Raw genomic sequence first — 27733 nt, 5'->3', positions numbered from 1 at the left:
CCGTTACATCACAGACCGTATGTGCACGTTTACACCTGCAGGCTCTACTGAACCGGCCGACATCACATCATCAGACGCTGCTTCTTAATGCGCACACAGCCACGTCCACTCCGTCTGTGTGGATGTTGCAGCAAATTCACATCGAGGTCAGATCAGGCTTCGGTCAGCATGTTAAAGGTTAAAGGTCATGGCAGCGTGGCTCAAGTTTGCAGAGCTGCATCTGAACAAAGCACAAGACTGCTGGAAAAGACGAGACCAAACACCTCATACAGCAGTGAGCACGATGATGATCTGAGTGGACCATGAGCTCCTCTGTAAACCAGCCTGTGTCCCACAGCTGAAGCTCGGACCAGTCAGCGGGACAGGGATCCGAGCACAGCAGCAGATCTGCAACAGAACGGCTGAAAGAGGAGAGAATGGAGCTGCTGTGCAGAGCTCAGAGAGCTGTGCATGAACGAATGCTGCAAACTTCAACGAGCTGAAGCAACGCAATTCCTCCTCAGTGATGACGGAGACTGATAACATCACACAGGAAAGCATCGCTGCTGAAGGAAGTTCTCCGAGCTGCTCGATCACGGGCTGGACTGGGTCTTAATCACAGAGGATGAACTGCCTCGCTTTAACATGGAAGTCTATGGGGACTGACTCACTGCTGGAGCCTCTAGTGGACGATAGAGGAACTGCGGTCATCTTTCAGGTGCAGAAATGCTGCTCGTCACTCTCCCCAAACCACAGAAAAATGATAAAAACAATTTCTAAAACCATCGCTAACTTTACAACCCAATAAAAGTAAAATTAAAGGTGAAATTCACCAAAATGATGAACTTTGATTCTATTCAATGTGATATTTTATAAGAAATCAGAGGCCGAGCGGCTCAGCGATGCTGTGTGAAAACAGGCTGCCATGACGGTACACCCCCCAGAAACTGATACTGCACCTCTGAAGACACACACACACACACACACACACACACACACACACACACACACACACACAGCTCATCCTGTGAGTTTTAAGCGACAGACATCTTGAAAACTGACCAATGGGACGTCTTCGTTTACACTTCTCATTTGCTGTCACTGTGTGGGTGACCTTGGAAATCCCCTTTACTCTAGGCTCCGCCCACCAGCTTTAACAAACACTGCCATATCATCTTGTTAACTGGCTGTAATAATTCAAGAAGCCCCGCCCACTCGGCACATTTGCAACCAATTAGTCGTCACCGTTCGAGATCCGCCATCAAGAAATGACTGAAAAAATAAAGGACGAATTACACGACACGAGATTAAGCAGCGGCGTAAACGCCTCACACACACACACACGCACGCACACACACGCACACACACGCACGCACGCACACACACAGCAGGATGTTTCAGTTTGCCTTCATCTTTGTCTCACTGTCTAATTAGTGTGTGTCTCTGTGCATGCGTGTCTGTGTGTGCGTGTTTCCGTATGTGTGTGTGTGTGTGTTTCCCGTGTGTGTGTGTGTGGAGTTCCCTCGGTCTCTGCTGCGATCTCCTGTTTCAGTCTGTCACACCCAAACGGCACAGAGAGGCAGAGGAGATGAAAGCGGCAGGAGGAGGAGGAGGAGAGCCGAGGAGGAAGAGCGGCTGGTATTAAATTGCGAGTGTCGTTACGCCTCCATTGTTCCCTGCTCCTCCTCCTCTGTTCATCAGATCCAGGGAGGATAAAAACGCCTGTTCATTCGTCCGTTTGAGCGACGTCTCGACACTTCTGACAGAATCTGGACTGAAACCTAAAAACTTTCACTTATTTGGCCAAAGTCTGATTTCCCAGCAGGAGCACAGCCTCACAGCAGCTCGCTAACAAGGCAGGCTCGGGCCGGGCCATTACCCTACACCGATTACTGTAAACACAGAATTATATGTATACACGCTGACATCATGAAACCTCATTAACTGCACCTTCTCTGTCCTCCAATTAAAACTGGCTCTCAGTTTGAAAAGTGTGATTTATGGAGAGAAAGCGAGAGCTGCTGCTTGCTTTGCTTCCATCAGACTAACCCGCTAACAAAGTAACCAGCAGCAGCACATCAAAGAGGCTGTGAGATTAAATTCATGTTTTTTTGAATGGAGTCTGGTGGAGAATAACAGATTCACGTCCCTGCCAGAAAACAGCCAGTTATCCTGTTATGATTACGTCAGGTGTGTCAGGCAGGTCAGCCTGGGGGCGTGGCCTGTAGTTAACACCCACAGGTAAAACCCCACTTCAAACAAGCTGAATTATATCCTGAAAGATTTACATGGAAACAAAACCGTGATCACATTTTGGTGCTCAAAGGATTAAAAAGTTTGCATTATTAGGGGCGTGGCCTCTGTGACTGACAGGCGGATGGTGACACAGGTGGTTGTAGCTGCTAGTTGTCTGCTAGCTTCACCTGAACTGGACGTCTTTGTGCTGTTGGAGCCTTTTTAATGACGTCATGTGACCAATAACATGGCTGCTGTGAGGTCACTGTAGTAACAGACTGTCCAAGGAGGCGGAGCTAAAATGCAGGCTTTAGTGCGAGGAACCAACAGCATGCTGTAAAAACTTTTTTTAGTTTAATTAAGTGTTAAAGACATTCTTGTTTGTTGAGTGTTTGTTGTAATTACACGTGTGGACCAATCATGTTTAAGTGTGCAATCAACCTCCCAGAAACCTGTCTGTGTCCATCATCAGCACTGCAGCTGTGATGTTCACACACGGGGAACAACAGCCAATCATTAGAGTGTCAGCGGGCTCGGCTTCTGTCATTAACTGCTGCAGAGGACACACACACACACACGCACACACACACACAGACACACACACACAGACACACACACACACACACGCACACACACACACACAGATCGATGTGCTGGGTGGAAAGTTGCTGAAGAGGAGACAAATGAAGGAAACACTCGAGAAACAAAACTGAGTCTCAATAAGCAGACGAGCTGAGGCCGAGTCCTCCAGCGAGAGGTTATGAAACGACAGAGCACTTCAGACCAACGCCGGAGAGGACGAGCACGCCCTCGCGAGCAAACCTCCACCGACAGCCACAGCACTGAGTCACAGGGCCGTGGTTTTAGGGGTTTAATTGTCCCAAACATCAGCGGGATCCTGGAGAGAGCAGGAATTCTTACTCCTGCAGAAAACAAACAAAGTTTCATCACAATAAAAGCCTCCTGCTGAGCGGAGCTTTTAATGTGAAGCAGCACCAGCAGGAAGAAATGTAGGTTTGCATCAGTTTACACCGGCTGACATCACAAAGCACAAACTGAACCCCGAGTGTGTGAAAGAATGAGCTCGTGTTTGCGTTAAACCTGCACCTAAACGCCTGGTTTAAAGACGACCCGTTGACCCTGTGCAGGTCTGCCACAGCACATCCTTTCCTCTACTTCACAGTCACAACATTAAAGATATTAATTGTAAATTAAAGTGTTTAAAAAGAGTTAAGCGCTGCAGGCTGCTAAGACTCCGCCCCCACATGGCGAACACCTTCACTAATATTTTCATTGCAGACACTACCTTTAACCTCTAAGCAACTTCAGCTGGCAAGACTTTAGAGAGTTATTGTCGATACTTCTGCGTGACGAGCTACAAGCCGGTGCCCGACCAATCACAGCCTTTTGTCTCGCATGATGTGGAGGACATCACTGAAGGAAATTCAGGAAGCACAAGTTAAACAAACACTGTCTGAAGTAGAGAGTTTGACTCTGACGTCAGTTTGATTTACAGAGCACCAAATCACAACAACAGGCGCCTCGAGGGGTTTGAGCTAAACACCCCGCACCAATGAGCAAGCACTCGGTGACAGCGGGAAGGAAAAACTCCCTTTGAACAGGAAGAAACCTCCTGCAGAACCAGGCTGCATGACTGATGCTCATTCCTCCGTCACTGCTTCAAGCTGCTGAATTTCCTTCTAGAAATCGGCTCATGAGCTGCTTGTCCAACCCAACATGGCGCCGCAGCCTTCGGGTTCAAGAGTTCGACCGCAGGATGAAGCTCGGCGGGCGTGTTATTACTTTATCATTAAAGACAAACTGACGAACACGTGCAGCCATCATCTCCAATATCAGCACAAACACAACTCTTCCTCCTCCCTCATTCTTCCCATCGTCCTCCTCTTCCTCCTCTCGTTGCTCACTGTTGTCCTCACATCACATTGCCTTCTCCAGTCAATGAATTTCATCATGCAGCGTGTGTGCGCACATGCATGCGTCTGTGTGTGCACGTGTGTGTGTGTGTGTGTGTGTGTTGAGGAGGATGGAGTATCATCATTGCGTCAGCTCCAGATTTCCAAGAATAGAAGAAAGCAAACAAACAAAAGAAAGTACCAGAAAATATCCCAACAAGAGGAGGGGGGGGGAGGTGCTAAAACGATGTGCAGTCTCTGCAGTGTTCAGGGACGAAACGTGATGAGAAACATATCTGCAAACATCTAACACGACAAAGCAGCAGCACCGGAGCAGCTTCAGTTACAGGAGGAAGAAATGATTCACGTTTAGGGCCTGACCAGCAACACCAACCACACCATCACAGAAACACGCCCACTTTAAAAAGTTCCTGTTTACACACACTGTTACAGGGTGGGACGGTGTGTAACAGTAGAAGTCATATTTAAAATTCATTATTACATAATTAACATTTTTTAACCATCAACCAGTCCAGTTTTGTAAAAATTGAGCTCTGGCCATCGGGGTTCGGCGGTTTGATGAAAATGATGATGACTTGTTGGAAGTATGCAGATGCTGTACCGGTCTGTTGTGGTGAAGAGAGAGCTGAGTGTAAAAGCGAAGCTCTCAACTGGTCGATCTATGTCCCTACCCTCACCTATGGTCACGAGCTGTGGGTAGGGACCGAAAGAACGAGATCGCGGATACAAGCGGTGGAAATGAGCTTCCTCCGAAGGGTGGCTGGCCTCTCCCTTAGAGATAGGGTGAGCAGTTCACCCATCTGGCAGGGCCTCAGAGTAGAGCCGCTGCTCCTCCACATCAAAATGAGCCAGTTGAGGTGGTTCGGGCATCTGACAAGGATGCCTCCTGGGTCTGCCCCGGGGTCTCCCGGGGTCTCTCCTCTCTCTCTCGGCTGGCCTGGGAACGCCTTGGTGTTCCCCCGGACCAGCTGGAGGAGGTGGCCGAGGAGAGGGAGGTCTGGGCTTCTCTGCTTAGGCTGCTGCCCCTGCGACCCGGCCCTGGATAAGCGGAAGAAGATGGATGGATGGGACGAGTGTGGAGGAACCGTCTACAGAGATAACCTGAGACGCTCCAGAATCCCTTCCATCTCTGGTCTCCTGCTGGTTGTTACAGGAAGTACTTCACTGTAACTCTGGCTCACACAGCAGCGCCCTGATGAAGCCGCTACAGTCAGACCTGTAAAGGACGGTGTGGCGGGGTACAAACAAAGCTTCGTCTGCAGTACCATCCCACCAGTCCACCTCACGCTCCACCTTCCCATCGCCCGAACTGGGAGATCCTCCATAATAATAACATCTTTAATACCTAATCATGTCAGCATTCAGGCTGATGTGATGGCTGCCAGCAGCTAAGATTCATGGGAAATGTTGCTGAACACCAACAGATTTGCTGTCTGTAGTTTCCAGAAACATGATTATTTTACTTTAGCAGAAAATTAAAACCACACATGATTCAATCATCGAAAACAGCCCGATCCCGTCGAGTGTTCACGCCGATCCTGCCCAGCGTGTTTTTAAGGATCCCGAAGGCTTCATGTGTGATTCGTAATGCGCCTTTTTTTTTTCTTTAAAGCTGCCCAGGGCGGCTCTGCGTGTTGGCGGCTTCAGAGGGGAGCGAGGGTTTGAGTCTTTGAGGGCCTCGCTGCTCAGAAATCAATACTTCAGCTCTCGCTCTGTTTTTGGGGGAGTTTGTGGGTCTGCCGATGATGGGAGGACCAAAGAGATGAGAGGGGAACGAGATCTGAGGTTACACGGTTCAGCTCTCTCTGACAGAGTCTGGATTTCACTTTTATCTTTGCATTCGTCACTTCTTCAGAGCGACTGAAATAAAGACTTTTCAGCTCCTGTTTGCAGATCTCTGAGGAGCAGCTCATCGGGACTTTGTTGTGCATCTCGAGTGGAACATTCGGACAAACCAATACGCCGCTTTAGGAACGTGTCACGATTATTTTCAGATGTCCGTGACATGAACGTAGTTGATCTCCCAGAAACCACCTCTGAGCCCTGAAATACACCGAGGCTTTGACGTGTCGTCGACTTTTCTTCATCCTCGTCTTTAAATCACTCCAGGAGCACAGCGTCTCTTCACAGGGGTCTTTTATTTTGAAAAGTGACAGGATTCTCTGTGCCAGTCTTCCTGTCCTCCTCAGCCGCCGTAAAGAACCAAACCAACCTCATTTATAGTGATGTAGCATTCAAGCATCATCTTTAACAGCCTCAAGGTTCAAAATGTGGCGCCCCAGTCTGGTAGGTGACATCACCAGGTCACTATGGATACCGCCATCAGTCTACATCTCACATTTACAGTCCATGACATGTAAACTTTAATGTTTAAAGTGATCTCAGTAGAGCAGAAATGTCTCCAAGGAAACTTTCTGGTTATTTCACTCCAACATGCAACGGTGACAGACGATGCTGTGCATGAGTAAATAATGACCGCCACTCACTAACAAACACATGATGCAGCGTATGAAACGCTCGTGTCCCCTCTCAGCTGTGATAAATGCATAATTCAGCACATAAACTGCAGCTCCAGCTCTAATTAAGAGGTCTCCTTTGTAGATTTGCAGACCTGCCTCCTCTACAGCGTCTGTGTGATGTTCGCTGGGGCAGAGAAAGAGGAGGAGGAGGAAGAGGAGAGTGAGGAAAAACCTGTCTGCTTTCATCCACCTGAGCTGCTCCCTCCTCTTTTTAATAGAGTTTGCTCTGTAGCCTGTGTGTGTGTGCACGAGTGTGTGTGTGTGTGTGTGTGTGTGTGTGTGTGTGTGTGTGTGTGTGTGTGTGTGTGTGTGTGTGTGTGTGTGTGTGTGTGTCTAAAGCTAGGTAAAGCTATCAGGACCCGTGGGGGCAGCCGGGTGTAAAAGAAGCAATAAAGGTGTGGGATTTCTGCGGGATGGAGGGAGGAAGGCCGCGGATTTTCACCGATCAAAATATGGAGGAAGAGCGAGAGAGGAAACGGGGGGAGAGCGAGGTGAAGAGGAGGAGGAGGAGGTGATGCAGGCTTTCACGCAGGGTGTTGCCCTACTTTTCAGTTCAGCTTCTGTCTGGCTCAGGCTTTCCCAAAATCTCTGGTTCCCCCAAACGGAGCGTCAGTGCGTCAGAAAGAGCTCTGAGGGGAGCGCAGGACTGATCTCCTGCATCGGGAAACACTTCACTGGTCCTGCTTGAAGTTATTTAAAACCTCATCTCTAACACGGCTGACTCTGGAGGATGTTGGATGCTGTTCATAAAATCTAATCACAGATACCAAACCTTCACTGAAACACCAAGCAGAGATTTTCATGTATATGAAACTTCCTGAAAATCCTCAGATACATGAATCCAACACTTTCCTGCTTCTGTCAACACACTTGGTTCCAAACACTTTGCATCCAAACTGGTGTCCTTCTTGAGTCGCTGCTCAGTGAATACATACATGTGATATCCTCATTTGAAGATGCAGCGTGACTTTGTCTGATTTCTATTGTGAATAAATGTCCATAAATCTGCTCTGAAATATTAGAAATAAAGGCTTTCTTTGAATCTCAGAACCAGTTTACTGAACACTTATATCGCCATATTTGGAATACTGTGGAAATCTGGGAAATACATACAAAACTTCACTTCAACCATTATGTAAAATTCAGAAAAAAGCATTCAGGGTTACTAAAGCAGGATTTAGAGACCACACTAACATCATGTTCTTGAAATTAAAAATTCTGAAGTTTATGGATCTTATAAAATATAAAACTGCAAAAATTATGTACAAAGCCAAATACAATATGTTACCAGGAAATGTACAGAGGATGTTTTTTGACAGAGAAGGGGACTATGAATTGAGGGGAAAATTAAATCTGAAGACTCTTAAAGCACAGACAAGGGTTAAAACCTTTTGTGTTACTATTTATGGGGTAAAACTGTGGAACAGTTTTACTGTGGACCTACAGCAATGTTCAGGCATTAGTCAGTTCATAAAGATGTTTCGAAAACTGCTTTTGGAAGAATATGAAACTGATAAAGTTGATGAGCCATTGTATATATAACTATGCTAAATTGTATCTAAATTATATCTATCACTGTCAGTGTTGGTCAAGTTACTTGAAAAAAGTAATCAGTTACTAATTACTGATTACTTCCCCCAAAAAGTAATCCCGTTACTTTACTGATTACTTATTTTCAAAAGTAATTAATTACTTAGTTACTTTTTAAAAACACGATTTACAACCTGAATAGGTGATAAAGTGATAGATCTTTCAGCCCAATTCTACTTTTTCTGCATAATTCATCATACAAAATGTAATCAAATGGAAACGTCTCTTTTTAAAACTTTAAACTTTAAATCTTTTAACATTATGCATCAAGCAAACATTAAATTATATGCAACATTCTCTGACTGGAAGAAATGTGTTTAACATTTAAACCTATTTTCTGCACATTCCAGCACATAAAATAAAATATGTTTTTGTGTTTACACTCACTCTTTCAAATAGATGCAAGTAAAACACAGCAGAAAATAAATAAAATCAAAGACTAGCGGTCCTGTTGCTCTGTTTTCACCTGTAAAGCAGGACTGGGGTAGGCGGAGGTTTACCCTGGTGCAGGTGTGCCGCGGCGGTCAGTGGAAGAATCCGCGAGTTTCTCTGTGAATTTCACATTACGTCGTAGCGCACTCGCTGCTTGCTTGGAAGTTTAGGGGTTTAAAAAGAAGTTTTCTTCCCACGCACAACGGACACTAATGTTTTTGTCACTTTTTATGGAATCAAACTCAAAGTAAGGTCAGTACTTCCACGCTTTAAATGCTGCATGCTCATGCTCTCTCCGCACTCGATATATTATGATCTGCACACAGCTGTTGTCACGAACGTCGCACTCGCTTACGTCACTGTCATCAGACACTCTCGCAAAAAATCACGGTTTTAGTAACGCAGTAACGCAGCGTTCCTACGGGAAAGTAACGGTAATCTAATTACCGTTTTTGCAATAGTAATCCCTTACATTACTCGTTACTTGAAAAAAGTAATCAGATTACAGTAACGCGTTACCATCTCTGATCACTGTAGCTATGTTTATACATGTCCTCCTTGTTTATTGTGTGGGGTAAGTGATGATGGGAATTAGGGGTAACAATGAACAGTGGGATTCAACAGAATGTTGAGCATGGGGTAGGGACTAATAAGTATGTTATACTTCTTCCTACTCCATTTCAGACTTAATAATTGTCATTTCATGTCATTTAGACTCGGTTTTATTTTATTTATTTTCTTTTTTGTTTTGTCTGAGCACATACGTGTGTGTATTTACACATATATTCGTATTTGTAAATACAAGTATGTGTACTTGTGTATATATTGTTTTTTTTTCTGTATATGTCTGAAATAAAGATACAATAACAAATAAAAGTTTGAGGACTTTTAGCCGAGTTGGTTTCAGTCACATTTCAGGCTCTCGGTGAGGCTGGAGCTCATCCATGAAACCATGAAACCATGAAACCATGCATTACGCTCTCACAGCGGGGTGTAACGTGATAGGCTCACACGTGATCTTACTAGATTAACAACCTACTGCACAGCACTAGTGGATGTAGTGGTACTAAAAGCAGGGACGAATTCTTGAACTTCCAAGAAGCCGAAGACTCTGCTCAGCCTCCCTGGGAAAGTTTACTCCAGAGTGCTGGAAAACAAGGACTGACTGATTGTTGAACCTTGAATTCAGAAGACGCTGTTCGACCTGGCTGGGACCAGCTCTCTACCTTCCCAGGTCTTCTGGAGGGGTCGTGAGCCTGAGCATCAGTCTTCGTGTGGTTCGTCTTCATGTCTTGGAAAAAGCTAACGTGGTGGTTACAGCAGGATAACGTTATATGCAATCAAGTCCCTGTATAAGTGTGAGGTGTGGGCGGTCCTTGGCACAAAGTAGTCCAATGCTGAGGAGCGTGTCTGTTTCAGGGATCTCAGAGAGTTCTCTGGCAGAAAACTCTGGACCCTCTGTGTAAGAAAGGGTACTTGCTCCAAGTAAGTACCTCAAGATGACGGGAAGGTAGAGCACGCGGTTGACTGTTCTGCATCTAAGGTAATCTGTACTGGACTGTTGTGGTGAAAACAGAGCAGAAGGTTTTGATTTGGTAGGTCTGGTCACGAGGTTCGGGTGGAGACCAAAGCCAAGAGGTCGTGGATGAAAGCGGCTGCGCTCAGCCTTGGCTTGAACACATGACAACTGTAAATAACCACGGCAGACCCGATGACATTGTCAAGCTTTTCAGCATGCTTTATTTCACACTTTACGGTTGCTGTCTACACAGTTGGCTGCAGCTCTCCCGCTGCCAGCCACACATCTCCACAACCGACCCCAAACACAGGACCCATTACAATTTTTAAGATGGCTGGGCATGATTGCAGATGCCGTGTAGGTGCGTCTGCCTCCCCTGCACGGCACCACAGACCATGCCCCGCCACAACGACATATTAACATGACTGATCCACAAAGAGTTCAGGTGACGAGTCTTTGTTACCTCACTTAACCATCTGAGGTCCAAGGTCTTCACTGGTAACCAAACCCTCACCCTGTGATTTCTGGAAACCCAAGAAGCACTTTGTGGGTTGGATTTTTTGAAGTTCGTCACCCCGACATATTCTGATAGGACAGAGTTATGGTTATGATCGAACAGGCTCGTGTTGTTTTTGGCTATTTGATAGCAAAAGTTTTCAGGATGTTTGAGGGAATAAAACTCCTCTTAAAAAATGACCAGGACCACTTCGGTGGGGAAAAAGCCCGGCTACCACAGTGATAGTGTTTTTGTGTAAACTGGACCTGCTAACAGCCACGTTTAGCACAAGTTTAACAGGGATAATTTGGAAAACTTGGAGCAAGTTCATCCTCAATAAAGGGGCCGTAAAACCAAAATCAATTAAACTAACAAGAAAATAATTTGTTTGTTTGCTTCCCCCTGAAGAAAATCCATAACCACTGACCACATAAATCACACACATGCAAAGATGCCTACACTAAGGCAGCCGCAGAGGAAATAGTCCAGTTTAATCCAGTTTCAGGCAGTATGAAAGCCTCAGATTGGAGGAAACGGGATATTAACTCAGGTAGGAGATAAATCTCTACAACAGATCTGGATGTGACTGAAGATAAGAGCCGAAGCAGAAATGTTCACGTGTGTTCAGGCCGGAGATAATTCGGCCAATGTGGTTAACCTTTAGAGGAGACCTGATGGCGAATATCACACAGCAAACAGCAGCTGCTCACCATAAAAACGTACAGTTACTTCATCGATCTCTCCACGGAAATGATTTAAACTGCAGAAACTACGAGTTCAGGACTTGCTGTGCTTTTATTGGGATTCCTGCAGAGAAGCTGCACTAACAGGTTGAAATTTCTCTTTATTAAAGTCAGTGGCAGGTTTCTTCTTCTTCTATAAAACACAAGTGTCTTTAAAATAAACTTCCTCTTTCTGAAAGTAAAGCTTCCTACATGTTCCTGGAAGTCTTTAAACCTGACAAAATTCAGGCTGTCAGGGTTAAATGTGACCCGTCTCCCCCGTATCATTACATCATCCCGGGGAAACAGTGCCAGCCCGGCTCCTACGACCTCCACCTGCTTCCATACATCCATAATTCAGGGTCATCGGGGGGTTGGAGCCTATTCCAGCTGCCACAGGGCAAGACAGCCTCCACCTACCCACTCTAATCTCACCTGCATCTTTGCATGGAAGATCCCAGATCTGCACAATTTTGGCTTGAAGTTTTTATTAAATAAACATAATTGAGGTAAAAGATTAAGGTCTAATTTTAACCATTTAAACCTAAATTCAGTCCCTGCCAGCTGGGGGCGTGCTCAGTTCAGCTCATATTTATTTATGTTTAGTTAAAACACATCATGTCTGGTGTACTGCGGTCCGTGTCAGCCATATAACATGTAAGCTTTCAATCAGTCGCAAAAAGAGCTCGCCCCCTGCTGGTCACAGACTGCAGGCTCAGTCCATCTTTGATATACAGTCTGTGGCCTCAGCTGCGATGCTCTGGATACAGATGTGTCACAGCAGCTGGAGGGTCAGCGGGGCTTTTATGCCTCCATGGTCGCAGAGCTGTTTAAATATTAGCACGGCCGTCCCAGAGAGGGATTTAAATTGAAAGTAGCCTGCAGCTGAATACGAGCAGACCTGAGAGGCGACTGACCCTCCACGTCCTCCGAGTCTTTCCATCAAACGCTGAGGAAAGTCCTCCATGTGTTTGTTAAACGGCGAGAACGGGCTCATTGAGATTCTGTCTGCCCCCCGAGAGCTGTAACGGGCCCCCCCAAACCCCTCCCCCAACACAACACCCCCACCAAGACCTGGCAGGTATAACTCACCGCTCGCTGTGGCATTTAATCTCAATTGAGCCAAAATGGCCGAAGGCGGCGTGACATTGCGGTGACATTAAGCAGCAGTAATCGTTGAGAAATGGCTCTTTTGAGGCCGCCACACACACACACACACACACACACACACACACACACACACACACACACACACACACACACACACACACACACACACACACACACACACACACACACACACGATGACAGAGTGAAGCTACAACATTAACAAGTACAGAATTACTACTTGTATAAATGTGCGTGTAAATCACACACACACATTAAAGATGGCGCTGCATCCATCTATAATAGACCTGTCAGTGTGACTGAATCATGTTACTGGCTGTGACGTGTGTGTCTGGCCTCACTGGTTCCTGGTGTCAAACAGCTGAATCCTCCTGGTGTTTGGTGGAGTTTCAGACGCTGTTCTGGTGACTGCAGAGCAGGAAATCCGTCACACGAGCCTCAGTTTGGCTGTTTTCAGCTAAAGCTGCTCCACTCTACAATAACATACGACAGAATCACTGGTGTCCCCTGAAACCATGAAAACATGGTGGACGTCCATCAAGATGTGTAAATACTCAAGAACCTTCAACCTTCCTGCTCCAGGAGACAAACTGATTCGACAGATGGAGCCAAAATAAAAAAAAGTAAACTCACTAGAAAAGTATTTTTGAGTGAGCATGAAGACAAACCTTCAAATATTTGGGTACAGATCTATTCGGCACGGCGCCATCTTCCATTTACAGTCACCAAGACTTCCTGAACGATCTGTTACCACAGTGACCTCACAGCAGCCATATTATTGGTCACATGATGTCATTAAAAAGGCTCCAACAGCACAAACACGGTCCAGAGGTCCAATTCAGGTGAAGCTAGCAGACAGCTAGCAGCTACAGCCGCCTGAGTCACCATCCACCTGTCAGTCACACAGGCCACGCCCCTAATAATGCAAACTTTAGGCCTTAATACAATTCAGACAATTTATCTGCAGAGACCAAAACAACCACAGCAGCAGCTGTAAACATGTGTGTGTGTCTGTGGGGCCTGAGTCAGAGCCGGAGCCCCTGATGGACCGTTTGAAGCAACATGAGCCTGCTGAGCGTTCAGCCTCAACCAGCTGCAGTGTTACTGTGTTCTACCTGGAAGACGTCCACCTGAGGAAGGTCAGCCAATCAGAACACAAAGGAAGTGTGATGCCTGAAATGTTCACTCTCTGTTGGTTACAGTAGAAAATGCTGAGGTCACATGAAGGCCCTGTTCATGCTAAGCGCCCCTCACCTCCTCCTGCAGCACTTATTTGTTTGCATTCAGTCTGAGTGAGTCTGCACTCGCATTCAACACACTGCTTTAGTTTCTCTGCTACAAACAGAGGCGGCTCTGCAGCTGCAATCCATCATCTTTACTCCCTAACTAACTTACAAAAGCCCAAACACACACACACACACACACACACACACACACACACACACACACACACACACACACACAGACAATTAAGAACAAACTCCAGCTTTTAAGCGTATGCGCACAATCAGCGCTGCAGAGTCACAGAAGTACGCCCACATGCGGCAGATGAATTCACACTGTACGCCCACACATGAATATAAACACAAACAACAAAAAACAAAACCACGGCGAGCAGCGCGGCGATGAGAGATGAGCGCGGCTCGAAGCCCGGCTGCAGATCCGCTCGCTTCAATCTCATTGAGCTGCTTCAGTGAGTGCCACGTAATGAAGGAGGAGGGAGGTCAGCGGGTCAGTGGGAGAGGAGAGGCGGAGCCAGAGTGACACCTCGCTCTGACCTGTTATAGGGCGACGCTCAAACTCCAACATTACGTTTCAACTCATCCCCGTGAGCAGAAGCTGGAGCTTCAGCTCGTCCCCGAGCTGTGAGTCAGTGCTGTTTGTTCAAACTGCAGGAGAGGCTGGTTTACGCCCGATGGGTTACAGCCTCAGTGAGGCGAGCTGGGACACGGCACATTTTCACCCACAACAAACAGCTTTAGTGCCAAACCTGGCCCAGAAAACTGAGAGTTGGGCAGGAGCGATGGGAGAGAGCCGGGGAGTGGTGCCCAAAGCTGACAGTAAATAAAGTCTCATCCACATGTAAGGAGACTCTCCTGGTGCATCACTTCAGAGCTGAAGTGTAAAGTAAAGACGTTTCGTGCTCTGGTTGTGTAGGTAACCATCTAAACCAGTCACACTTCAGTCTGCAGCGTTCTTCATTCGGTGGTCGGTTCAACACAGAGAAGACAAAGCCACGGTAACATCGCCCGTTGTTGTTGGAATATTTCGCTTGACCTCCATCCTGGAGCAGAGGAAGCCTCTCAGGGACACACCTGGTGTGCAGGTGTTTGAGCAGCACCTGCAGCCAGCCTGAGCACTGACGGCACGCTACCAGCTGGGCGACTTTTAAACCTGCCGCCAGGCTAGCCACGGGCATTCGACGGGGTTACCGCTTCCTGTTGCACGCTGGGTTTGGTAATGAGGGGTGCGTGCACATGTGATGTAGCCCGAGGTTGTTATGAAAGGTATCTGACTGTTTGTGTTTACCTGTTGCTTCCTCCTTCGATCTGATCATCAGAGAATGAATAATGAACACGAGGCGCGATGCTTTAAAGTGAGTCGGCTTATTATTCATTGTCAACCAAAGCAAGACGTTTCTGCCCCCGCCTGCTCCGCCTCTTATATAACACGCTGTATGGATGTGTGCACAGGGGAGGGAACCTTAAAGCCAGCCTGCATGAAGCACACAGGCTCATCCAGCAGGAGCCGGGATGGATTCTTCCAGAAGCCTGAAGTACTGCAACAGGGACGTAACAGGAGCACATTCCTGCTCTGATGCACTTAATCTGTGAGTCAGTGTGGGCGGGACACACACACACACACACACACACACACACACACACACACACACAGGTCTGCTGTAGTGAAATGGGAACATAAAACACTCTGAGCCTCGGGTACTCCCAGCCAATCGGAGCGCGCTGATGCGTACGCTGTATGTCAAAGCTGTCGGCCGTTTCCTGCAGAACGCTGTGCTGACGCCGGCGTTTGTGGATGTGTGAAAACTGGCTGCAGCCTTTAATCTCACAGAGGATGAAAACACTACAGACACACAGAGAGAGACGTTGGTGTGAACCTTCAGAAAACCATAAATTTACATTTTTGGAAGTTCTGAAGTGTCTAACGGGCCTTAGTTCTACCTGTTCAGGTGCTCAGACCCTCCAAGCCGTCACTCAGGAAACACTCTGAGCTGTTTAAGTAAATAAAGTTCACTCTGAAGCGTGAAACACATCGCCACGTTTAATAACCTTTACTGGAACTGTCGGTGAACAAAGGTGGAGGTCTTACTCCGGGTGCAGAGCGAGCTCCACGTGGAGGCGGATAGATGGAGCTATACGGTCATAACAAGCTTCTGTCAAAGCTCACACGTTATTCTTTCCTGCAACCTCCATCGTGTCGTCAGCTCATTTTACCTCCATGGTCCATAGTTTGGGTCAAAGAGGCAGCAGTCTAAGCAGACGTCACTGAGTCGTTCCAAAGCAAACCAGGAAGTAATCTGTATTCAGCTTCTGCCCTGGAATGCCTCGCCTGGGAGACATGGTCATGGGTCATGGGGTCATGACCATGTCCTAATAAGATGTGGCAGAAGTAGAAGTAGCTGGAAATGTATAGGAGGCCACACAGGTTTGAGTTTGTGACGCATGTTTAACAGTGAGGTATAAATCTGCCTTAAACCTGGGCTCTGCAACTGGCCACACAGGAAGTGACATCACAGATCAGGTAAAGCCAATGAAACACGTGGTGAGCGGGTCCTCAATCAAATGTTCTCTGAACTCTGAGGTGAGGAGTGAACACCGTGGCCGGCTGACATGTGAGCGGTAAATACATGACAGGGTAACATGCGTGACGGCGCCCCACGGAGCACGCCAACGAGGCTGTGGCCTCGCGGCGCCGTGACACGTCAGCGTGCATAATTCATCATTTGTGATTTGCAGCAGTCGCGAAGGATCAGAGCAGCAAACAAAGTGTGCAGTCAGCACAAAGAGTCTGGCTACAGAGCGGTCTGACTCGATAATAACCAGGAAGACGGAGTCAGCGAGGAAATAAAGAGATAATTGCTCTGAAGTGGACATCAGTCCCTCCGAAAATGACCTGAGAAAGAAGCAGAAAGGCAAAAAACCAGCAATGAAAGAACTTTCTCTGACTTTCTGCTCACTCAGTTTAGTGACGTTTGGTGGGAAGTTTCTGATTCACACTAAACAAACAGACTGAAAGTCATGTGACCCTACACATGTTTCTATTTAAGGTGTTTTTGTAACCATGAAGCAGGTTCCTCAGTAACTGAATGTTAGCCACGCACGGCTAACTCACAGACTAACAATAATAATAATAATAATAAAAGTGTTTACGAAACCACAGCGACTCAACCACCGCGTAAAGGTAAGGGGGCGGGGCCACGGGGTGAATCAAACCTCTGGCACCACCACCAGCACACAACTGTGCACCAGCAGCTGAGCAGCTCCTGCAGGTGCAGCATGGCGGTGGCTCAGTACTTGTGACCATGTGACTGTGCATCAGTCTACCATGACAGCGCCGTGAGACGTGCGATTCCTCATCGCCATTTTGGCAGCACAAACTGGATGTGACGGGGACGGGAAGGTGTGATGGTGAAACCAGTCTATCGACTGACCCACATCAGGACCGTATTTACAGACGTCAGAGTCAAACTTCATCCACCCATAAACTTCTGCAGGGCTGGAAGTCTATCGCCCCCTGCTGGCCTTCAAACACACTTCAGCCCTGGCTTTGTGTTTTTTACTGTCTTTGCAGTAAATTCCACATCCAGACACCCGCTGGTTAGCACGTCTGTTAGCGGTGCTCCATCTGTCAGCAGCGGTTAGCCTCAGATAGCAGCTAAAAATCACAGGTATGAGCGAGAGCAGCAACTTTAATTATCCAATGAATCGCACATGTCCCCGTCTTCAGAATGTGTGAACACTGTGTGTGTGTGTGTGTGTGTGTGTGTGTGTGTGTGTGTGTGTGTGTGTGTGAGAGAGGCAGACTGGGAGACGCTCAGTCATCCATGGGCATTGGCTGAGAGGCTGCTGGTGCATTAAGGGAACAAAGTGACCAACAGTGAGGTGATTAGCCCTGACCTGCCAAGATAATGTGTGTGTGTGTGTGTGTGTGTGTGTGTGTGTGTGTGTGTGTGTGTGTGTGTGTGTGTGTGTGTGTGTGTGCGCGCGGGACAGGTGGTGAGTCGGTAAGCAGGTGTTCATCTGCATTCTAGTTAACCTGGTTAACCTGAGAGTGTGAGGACAGAGTGATGGTGCAGGGCTCAGGGTGGAGCTGATCACTGATCAATATTAACGTGTTTGGCTCGTTATTCCATGAATGCATCAACTTCATGATGACATTGAGGATAATCTGCCTCACGCTGGGTTCATGTCAGCGTCTGCTCACAGCTTTAAAACTTCAGAGAGGAAAAATAAAGTGAAGAAAAACATCATCGTGTAACAGAAATGCGTCACAGGTAAAGCTGCTGCAGTGACACCTCACCATCCTCTGATGTTTATACATTATTACTTCATATTTTGACCTGTGAATCTAATTATTTTTCTTACTGTATTTATTTTGATTTCAGTTTAATTTTTTTCCAGGCAGTTTTTGTGTTATTGAGTCACAAACTCTTCCACTGCTGTGATAACTTCATTTTTAACTGCTGGAACAAAAATGATTTCCCAACTTCTAGTTTGGTTCATCCTCAGGGCTGAACCAAGCAGAACAAACACTGACGGAGGGAAAACTACTCGATGATCTCACTTCCTCTTCTCGACTTTTCATTTCACCCGGTGTTTTAGTGTCAGTGTGGAGGGCACGATCACAGTCAGGTCCTCACAACAACAGCAGTACAAACGTGTGTGTGTGTGTGTGTGTGTCACACCTGTCTCTGTATCAGTGCCAGAGTCTGCCGTCCCTCCTCCATCAGCCTCTCCACAGCCTTTGGATCCTCTACATTTCTGTTGGCCTTGAAGGCATCACGGACACGCCGTAGTGCATAGTTTCTGCAACACACACACACACACACACACACACACACACACACACACACACACACAGAGTTTAGTTTCATTCATCGCGTCTGCAGGAAACGTGGCAGTAAACAGAAACGTTTGTGCAGCAGAGACTGTGAAAGCCTCGGAGGACTTTCTGAAAGCTGAACAACAGCACAGGAGGGACCTGCAGACGAGCGACGACAAACAAACAAATAAAAAAGACAAATTAGTGCACATGACAAACCTCCAGGCAGCGCGCTGCAAGCTAACAGCAGCAACAGAGCGGAAAACCAGCAAAACAGAAGAACCTCAACATCAGAGACCAGCAGGTCCAGAGTCCTGACCACACAGCAGCACAGCTGTGGAGAGATGACACAGATCCTCCGTCCACAGGCCTGAACCCCCGACCCCCTCAGCAACCAGACAGGACACCTCGTCTCCAGGCTGAGGGTCAGTGCTGAGCTGCAGTGTATTTAATGAAGTAATAAAGCCTCCATCAGCTCTGTTTCAGATCCAAACTGGTCTCAAAATGACCTCATAGCCACCCAGCGTCCAGATGTTGGATTGGATGGTGTCCTATCAGACATCTGGAAGACGTGCACTCCAGACAGACCGTCAAGCTTTGGTCTCCTCAGGAAGCACCATGAAGAAAGTGACTAACAGAGACGCCCGAGTTCAACAAAGTTTTCTAAACTTCAGGAGTGACTGAAGTGACCAATGAGAGTGTAGGACACTGATGACATATGAGGGCTGTGACTACAGTAGAGGGTTACTTAAGCAGCCAGAGGCTGGAATGTCCACTAGAGACCAACCTCCAGTGACAAAGTGATGTGGAGTCCCTTCACATCCACCAGATCACCGCGTCCTGTCTTAGTGTAGCATCATCCCGGGAATACGGCGTTCCAGCTCTGACACAGCCGGAGCCGATCGCATCGACACAAGTCGTGCTGCACAAAGCACAGCAGGAAGTGGTATGAGTAAATATAATTAATTTTTCAAAATAAAAGGTTTGGACACCTTTTATTTATTTATTTAATCAAAGCTCCTCTTTTGAAACTCTGGAAATGGAAAATAAATCAGACGTCAGTTAAAGTTTTCAACACGTTTATTTCAGAGAGAGCGCGGCTGCACGCTGGTGTGGGTCCATGTTTGGCGGTGAAGCTGAACATCATCAGAAAAGCTTCTCAGATGTTCAGTGGGGACAGAAACTCTTCAGGAGGAATTTCTACTGAAGCTTCCCGATCTGTGAGGAGCTGAAAGATGAGCCGGAGTTTTCATTTCCTACATAAATATTTCTGCCGCTTTATTCCCTGTCATGGCTCCCTCTGCCTCCCTTTGCTTTTATGGCGAGCTTCCCACTCCACCTTCGAGTGTGGCTGTTTGCAGCAGCCATAAACAGATTTGCTTCCCTCTGTGGTCGAACAACATCGTTATTTTCTAGCATTCGGCCATAAAATCCAGCTTTAGGGCCGGTTACTCTGGGAGCGCTCTCACATCTCGGGGGTCTCAAAACGTCAAAACGGCGCAGCGTTAACGAGAGCGGGAATGGAAGTTTGATTTCCACGATGACACCTTTTCTACAAGAAGCAGTTAAACAAACACGGAGTTTATCAGAAGTGAAACTGAGGTACTTAAATCTCTGTTTGCAGGGACATCGACCTGACAGCCCCTCGTTTCTCCCGGTCAGACAGCCCGATGCACTCGCCGGACTGCCGGCTGTAAAGGCTGCAGGCTGTGTTTGGAGCCGGAGGGACTCCACGCCACGCTTCCCTGACCTGCGCTGATTTGATTTCCTGCAGATTCTCACAAGAAAACACGAGAGCTGCAGAACGTCCAGAGAGCGCCGTGATCGATAAACCGATGCTCGCTGAGAGGAAACGTCAGTGTGAGAGACCGCAGACAACTGTGTGTGTGTGTGTGTGTTGCTCTGACAGCTCCGATTACGTGTGTGTGCACCAGTCTTCATCGTCTTTGTGTATTTATTGATGTTTTTTTTAGATACTTTTGTTCAAAGTCGGGTCTTTTTCTCTCAAACTTCATCAGCGTTTATTCAGATGTGCGAGAGGCAGACGGGCTTCTAACAACAAACTCATCAAAGTCTTCAGTTTGTATCACTGCATCAACGATAATCAGACGTGTTTGAACCCAACTTTGAAAAACTGCAGTCATTTCACTGAAATGTAGAAAAAGCTGAGCCAGAGGTACGGACAGCGACATTCAGTCTCTCAAAGTTTGGACTGCTGTGATGTTTTGGTTCGAACCATCGCCGTCTGTCCGTCCGTCGAAGAGAAACTCTGCGGTGTGTTCTGACTCTGCCTCGGGGCCTCCTGATAGGACGTCTGTCTCACCAGGAAGGATCCTCACCACCTCACGCGTCCCCCTCTGGATGTGGAGGAGCTGTGGCTCCGAGTCCATCCCGACTCATCCGTCAGCCCGTCTCTGCACAGAGGCCCATCAGCCGCCTGCATCACTGATTTAATTCTCTCGGTCACTGCACAGTTATTTCCTGTTTTCTAATCATTGGTTCTTGTGTTGCTTTTACTTCCTTTGTCATTTTCCCCCTCAGACGTCTGTCCTGCCCTCATTATTCCACACCTGCTCCCTATCTGCCAATCACCACACACACACCGAGCTCACCTGTCAGGCTCCTCAGGCTTTTCCTGATCTTGTCATGTTTGGACAGTGTTACAGAGTTTGCCTTTTTGCCTGCTTCCGCTTGTTTTTAAGCAAAGATTTGGATTTTGGACTTGGTCCCCTCCTGCGTCTTCATCACTGGCACAAACTCCTTTAACTACGCGTTTTGGCCTCCACTGTGTAGGTTTTCTTGGAGTTGAACTGAATAAATATTTCTCTAAAGCAACACAAACTGAACACTTTGAAGGATGACTGGATTAGAGGCATTAGATTTCTGTTTGTCCACCAGAATCTTTTTTCCAACTTTTCGTTGGAATTTGGCGACCAAAGGTTAGGATCATGTTTCAGACCCCATGTCAACAATATTTCACACAAACGCCCGCGATGTGAAAGTGATGAACAGACGACATCATTTCCCACAGAAGTGTTTATATCAGTTTATGCAAAAAGGAGGTGAAACCATGTTTTCTTAATGATGTCGATCAATTAAACTGAACTCATCCTGTGGACAAACTCCACCTTCCCCATCTTGGCCTACAGTCCATGATGGTTGTCCCTGATGACCAGTTCTGACCAGCAGGTTCTGGGTGGCGTGGTCCTCCATCTCCAGTCTAAGACAGTCGAGCCGGGGTTTGTCAGTAGACTTTTTCCTCGACTGTCGTCTGCTGTGGACACAGACGGCTGGAGACACCAGATCCATGCAGCTGCTGATGACTCGCTGCGATCGGTTACTGGTTAGCAATAAGTTAACTTTGGTGCACGGTTCTCCTGGACACACGAAGGAGTAAGAATAACTCTGAAACACACCTGGGCAGCCCCTCCAGGTAAAGTCAGCGTGTGGGAAACGCTGCGACATTTTATATGTGAAAGGTCAAAGTCTGTGAGACTGTTTGCGGTTCTGCATCACCTGCCCGACACACCAGGGAGCGAGCCCGACATATCCTCTCTCAGATATTATTTTTACAGAGTGAAACGGTTTCTCTCTCCTCCACACTCTGAGCAGCTACGGCAGCAGCTGGCAGCGTAGGTGTTAGAAATCTGCCAGCTCGGGACCTCGCTAACCTCAAACCCGAGCAGCGCCGCACCCCAACGCTTCCCTCGGCTTTCTGCTGCATCTGCAGCCACCAGGACCACAGAGCCTGGTGGCTGCAGATAATAAAGTACACACCGAGAAGCAAATCCAAACAGACAAATTACAAACACCGGGGAATTTTCTGGCGGGAGCCGCAGCAGTGAAAATGATTATTGGTTTAATTTCCAGCGCTCTGTCTCGATGGTCTCGGAGCCTCGTTACAGCTGGCAGCTCCTCTGATATGGAGAAAGTACAACGCCGACCTTGGGAAGTTACAGCAAAGCCATTCGTCTTCTCTGTCTGTCTTTGTGTCTCGAGCTCATTTAGGATTTAAGACAGAACCAATAAAAGTGTGATGGATCAGATTTACATGCCGCGGTTAAATACGACGCTCATTACAAGGACGTGACGGAGGGCGGCGAGGAAAACGGCTCGAGATTGGTTTGAAGGTGAAACAGAAAGGATGGAGGAAATGAAGCTGTGATGGAAGAAGACAAAAACTAAGAAAGAAAGGAAGGATGAAGGAAAAAGGAAGAAACAAAGGAAATGAAGCATAAACAGGAAAAGGTTGACGAGGACGGGAATGCTAACGCTGGAGAAGGAAATGAGCAGTTAAGGAAGTCGGGAAGAAAAATCAGGAAAAATGTTTTAGTGTAGGATGAAAGGAAAGGGCAGGAGGAAATGAAGACAATCACCCAGCCTGTTCTCAATGACCTGCATCATCATCATCATCATCATCATCAGGGCTGTTCGATATAACGATATATATCTGGTGACGATATAAAAACATCATTTTACGCTATCGTTTGTTTCGCGGTGTCGCAAAATAAACTGTTTACAGCAATATTTGTTCATGGTTTGATGCTCACTGTAGCGGCTATATTAATGTCTGTCAATGGAAAATTGTACTTAGTAGTCAGTATAATCTTTTAATGATATAAGTTTCAATATATGCTTAGAGGTGTATAATCGATGGTGTAGTGATAGGATGTGTGATCTGTAGAAGGCTGCAAAGACTTTTATGTGCATTCCAGAGTGTTCTGGCTTTCACACCCACATCCTGGGAGCCTGGGAGAGGGCGTACCTTCTCTTATTGTTTTATGGTAGGATAAACGTATATATGTCTGTTTTAGGCTAAGTGCCTTTTGTTTAGATGAACTGTTGGACTTCCAGACCAGCAGGTTTAGGGAAGTCTTTATGGGGTCACACTCTGACCACACACACACACACACACTCACCCAGTGATGTATAAATAAAGACCAGGGCAGTGGCACGGCGTGAGTCTCAGAGCCCTCACTTCTGTGCGGGTGCTGTGACCGGCCTTGCTTGTGAGTAAACTAACTGCAGTGTGTGTTTCTCCTCTCTGACTCTCAGCTGAAGAAGTGTTATTTAGAATAAATCTCTTGACACTGTCTTAAAGTTCTCTCTTTCTCTTATATGTAATATAACCACACTACAGACGGACCTGTTTTTATGCGTTGTCGTTAGCAACAACGACGGTAAAACCATCGCGTGTCCGCTTGTTTATTTTCCACATAAACCTTTCACAATAAAGCTCAAGATCCTGTTGAGACTTTTCAAAATAAACTGAATCACATGAAAGAGTCTGCAGAGTGTTTACGGATGAGAAGCAAAAAAGAGCCGTCGGGTAACAGGCTTTTCCCCGCCGTGTAATAAATACTCACAAAGGAAACGGCGCCGTCACAACTTATGACTAAAAATGTATCGTTTCAATTAAACCACTCGACTGCAGGTACACGACGCTCAGCTGGAAACACTTCCCGCAAGTCGAGCTGCCCGAGATTCACAGAATTTACAGAAAATGTTACATTTTTGTGATTTATATCGTTATCGGGACGATAGATGTCTTATATCGGGATATGAGATATATCGCACAGCCCTAATCATCATCGTCATCATCCAAGCTTCAAGGATTCTGGACATTAAACAATCCGGATGATTTTCCAATTTTTGAACATGAAGTTTGTCCGTGCTGTAAATCACAAACACCTCGTCCTCCAAACACACTGAAAGTTTGTCCGAAAGCCTTCAAGATCCACCTGAACGAAGCAAAGGTCTGTCACCGGTTCACCTATGACAGCGCTCTGAGGTCAGAGGTCGCAGCTGCCTGTTTCTCAGCAGGTGAAGACGAGCAGCTGAAGCTGCCAGCTCTGGTTCTCTGGTTACTGTGCGAGTCGACCGCCGCCCAATCTTTACTTCCGAGATCAGCGCTGATGGTTCGGTCTGAGTGGCGACACCTATCACTCGGCTAACTGCGCCGTAACGGCGAGCATAAATGGAAGTGTGTGATGACGTTACGACCTAACCCCGTGTCTTTATCCTCACCGCCGCTGAAGCAGGAAAGTGCTCTTGTTTAAACTCTCTGCACCATCGTGTGGTTTAAAGCGGTATTACACAAATGTAGAACCTCGCAGTCGTTCACCTGCTGTCGATATCAGAGACGTTTGCGACATAAATCCAAAGCAGCCGTGTCTTGATTCTGCTGATAGTTTTAGTCATTCTGGAAGGTTTAAACTCGTTTAAACTAAAGTCAAATGAGCAGTTGAATAATTGCATGAGGACGGTTTAACGCGTTGATCTATAAAGATGACGACCTCGCTGCACTCCGACTGACGAGTTCGGACACGCCAGACGTGGTCTGACGACCAGCAGAACAGTTCTCAGGTTTTTCCAAGGTTAGCTGCAGGCAGAGGCCGTCACCAGCGTCTGATGCAGACTCATTCTGTTCTATACGCAGGCCTGAAATATCAAACAAACCACTCAGTTCAGAAAAGAGCTTCAAGGGTTTCCCTCACAGGCCTTCGAGGGCTAAAGAGTTAACCTGATAAATAACTGAGACTGCAAATATCGGCCAAAGCAAATGCAGTTTTTTTTTTGAAAGTATCCCTACAGGCTGAAGAGTAAGGACAAGCACAACAGAAAAACACAACCAAGCTAAAGAATACAGAGAAGGAAGAATGAATAGAAAGACTACGACAAAGAAAGAACGATAAATCGAGAGAGAAACCAGTGACAGGGAAGTATAACTGAGTATAAACGAGAAAATGAAGGATGACGGGTTTGGGAAGGACAAACATCTTCCCAAGTTTCTCAGAGTTTGTCATTCAAACGTCCGGCCTCCTCCTCCGTCCCCTTTCAGGCTCAGCAGGGCCGGAGACGAGGTCTCGGGGCTCTCCATCACACTGATTCATACCAACCCCTCAGCTGTAATGGACCCGGTGTAATGAGCGCTGCGCTAATGAGCAAAACAAAAAGACAGACGAGAGGAAAATAAATAAATAAAAAAGCAACAAAGAGATTAGAAAGTGTTGGAAACGCCCGCCAGGCAGCTCAATATCTCCTCTGGACAGGAAGTGGCACAGGATGATGGACCGAAGGCCGAAGTCTCAAAGTCAAACTTTGCTTTGGATCTTTCACACAGACACACTGAGTATAACCTTATTATAAAAGGGCTTCGAGTTAAGTATTTATAACCAAAGCATCCTATGATCAGGTAACAGCTACTAGGGTCACACACCTGTAAATCACCTGTTGACTATAACTACTGTAGCTCCCAGTGTCCTTTATGGCAAAGCTTTGACTGCTGGGCAGCTTCAAAGCTTCAGACTGTGGCTGCTTTTCACTCTTTGTTTGCTGACAGGTTAGAGCAGAGCAGCAGACAGTCGACGGGATGGACCACTGATCCAATCCAGGTCTGTTCTGTTTATCCAAAGTCAGGCTCATGCAGGGTCAGCAAATGTTTTCCAGACATCCTTTATCCAAAGCTACAGTTTCAATCCTGTGATATTCCCAGGATAGAGCCGATAATCTGCCCAGCAAGATAAAGGGTCTACTGAGCATGCTCAGAAACCTAAACCTGCCTGTTGTGGCTTTAAAAACTAAACTGAAAGCAATGAGCACAGTATCATCAGCACAGAAACACACGCTGCAGCCAACGCTGTAGCCGCGCATCCATCAGCACGTAGGTAACACCGCTGAAGTCTCAAACCTCGCACCAGCCGGCTGATGTTACTAACATACAGCATTCAGTCCTGTCTTTTAATAACTGTTGTTTTCTGTTCATAGAGGAACTTTAAAACACTGTAATCTAAAAAGTCCATTAAACATTTATATTCTCCTCCTGCAGCAGCCAGTTTCGACCACCGTCCAGTCCTACAGGACCCTGTGAGCCGGGCTCACAGAGCCTCTGAATGATGTCGGAGCGCTCTTAGACACCAGGGAGGGGCTCAGAGTAGAGCTGCTGCTCCTCCACATCGAAAGGAGACACTTGGTTTGTGTTTGTGACGCCTCCCAGACAAGGCTTATAAAGGTTTCTTTAACTGGGAGCAGACCCTGTCGTAGCCCCTGGAAGCTCTGGAGAGACGAGGCTCGGCTTGGATGGATGGACGCAGCACTTTTTATATTTTGTCAAAAACAACCATTTAGTTGCCTCATGGTGCTTTACAGACTCACTAATACACCGATCAGCAGAATCAAAGTTTAACTTTGTTAAAGCATCAGGTTATCTGAGTTTAAAACTGTTCAGTGATCAGTCGATTATGAATCAATACTGACAATCACTGATACTGTAATCGATGAATAATTAATCAGCGACTCTGCACTGACGGAGACTCCCGTGTTTGAAACCTTCCTGTGCGAACGATCCAACTCTGCACTCGGGCGAGTCGTCTCGTCACTTCAGAGGGAATTCTCTCGTGTGATCTCCAGGAGATGAAGGAAGGAAGCAGAATAACTGAGAGGAGGTGAGGAGATGAGGGAAGGAGATGAGGAAGGACAGAGGAGGGTGGGAAAGGCTGGAGGAATGAAAAACAGGAGATTTCCACAATTACTTAATCATCAGAAGGCTTTGTTATCTGCTGTCAGCACACGGCTGACGAAGTCAGGGGGGAGAGGTATTTATAAAAGAGGGAGAGAAGAAGACAGAAGGAGGACAGAGAGGAGAGAGGGAGGAGAGGGAGGAGAGGGAGGAGAGGGAGGAGATGGAGGAGATGGAGGGAGGCAGGAGAGAGAGGCAGGAGAGAGAGAGAGAGAGGCAGGAGAGAGAGAGAGAGAGAGAGAGAGAGAGGCAGGAGAGAGAGAGAGAGAGAGCAGGAGAGAGAGAGAGAGAGGCAGGAGAGAGAGAGAGAGAGAGGCAGGAGAGAGAGGGAGGGGAGAGAGAGAGAGAGAGAGAGAGAGGAGAGAGAGAGAGAGAGAGGAGAGAGAGAGAGAGAGAGAGGAGAGAGAGAGAGAGAGAGGCAGGAAAAGAGAGAGAGAGAGGCAGGAGAGAGAGCGAGAGAGAGAGAGGCAGGAGAGAGAGAGAGAGAGAGGCAGGAAAAAGAGAGAGAGAGAGAGGCAGGAGAGAGAGCGAGAGAGAGAGGCAGGAGAGAGAGAGAGAGAGAGAGAGGCAGGAGAGAGAGAGGAGAGGGGGAGAGAGA

At 47.0% G+C, this 27733-nt stretch overlaps 1 protein-coding gene across 1 annotated transcript in view; it reads right to left on the bottom strand.

Annotated features, from left to right (window-relative positions):
* LOC116335720 (LYR motif-containing protein 4B) overlaps positions 1-27733 on the bottom strand; it is a 45502-nt gene that overhangs the window by 10782 nt on the left and 6987 nt on the right. Inside the window, exon 2 of the mRNA XM_031759472.2 lies at positions 18481-18601. Coding sequence (XP_031615332.1) covers positions 18481-18601 — 121 coding nt within the window. The remainder of the gene's footprint in view (positions 1-18480; positions 18602-27733) is intronic.

Source organism: Oreochromis aureus, linkage group 9 (assembly GCF_013358895.1).
Source record: "Oreochromis aureus strain Israel breed Guangdong linkage group 9, ZZ_aureus, whole genome shotgun sequence".
Taxonomy (NCBI): Eukaryota; Metazoa; Chordata; class Actinopteri; order Cichliformes; family Cichlidae; genus Oreochromis; species Oreochromis aureus.
Note: the sequence above shows the minus strand (reverse complement) of the source record. Positions and strands in the feature narration are given on the sequence as shown.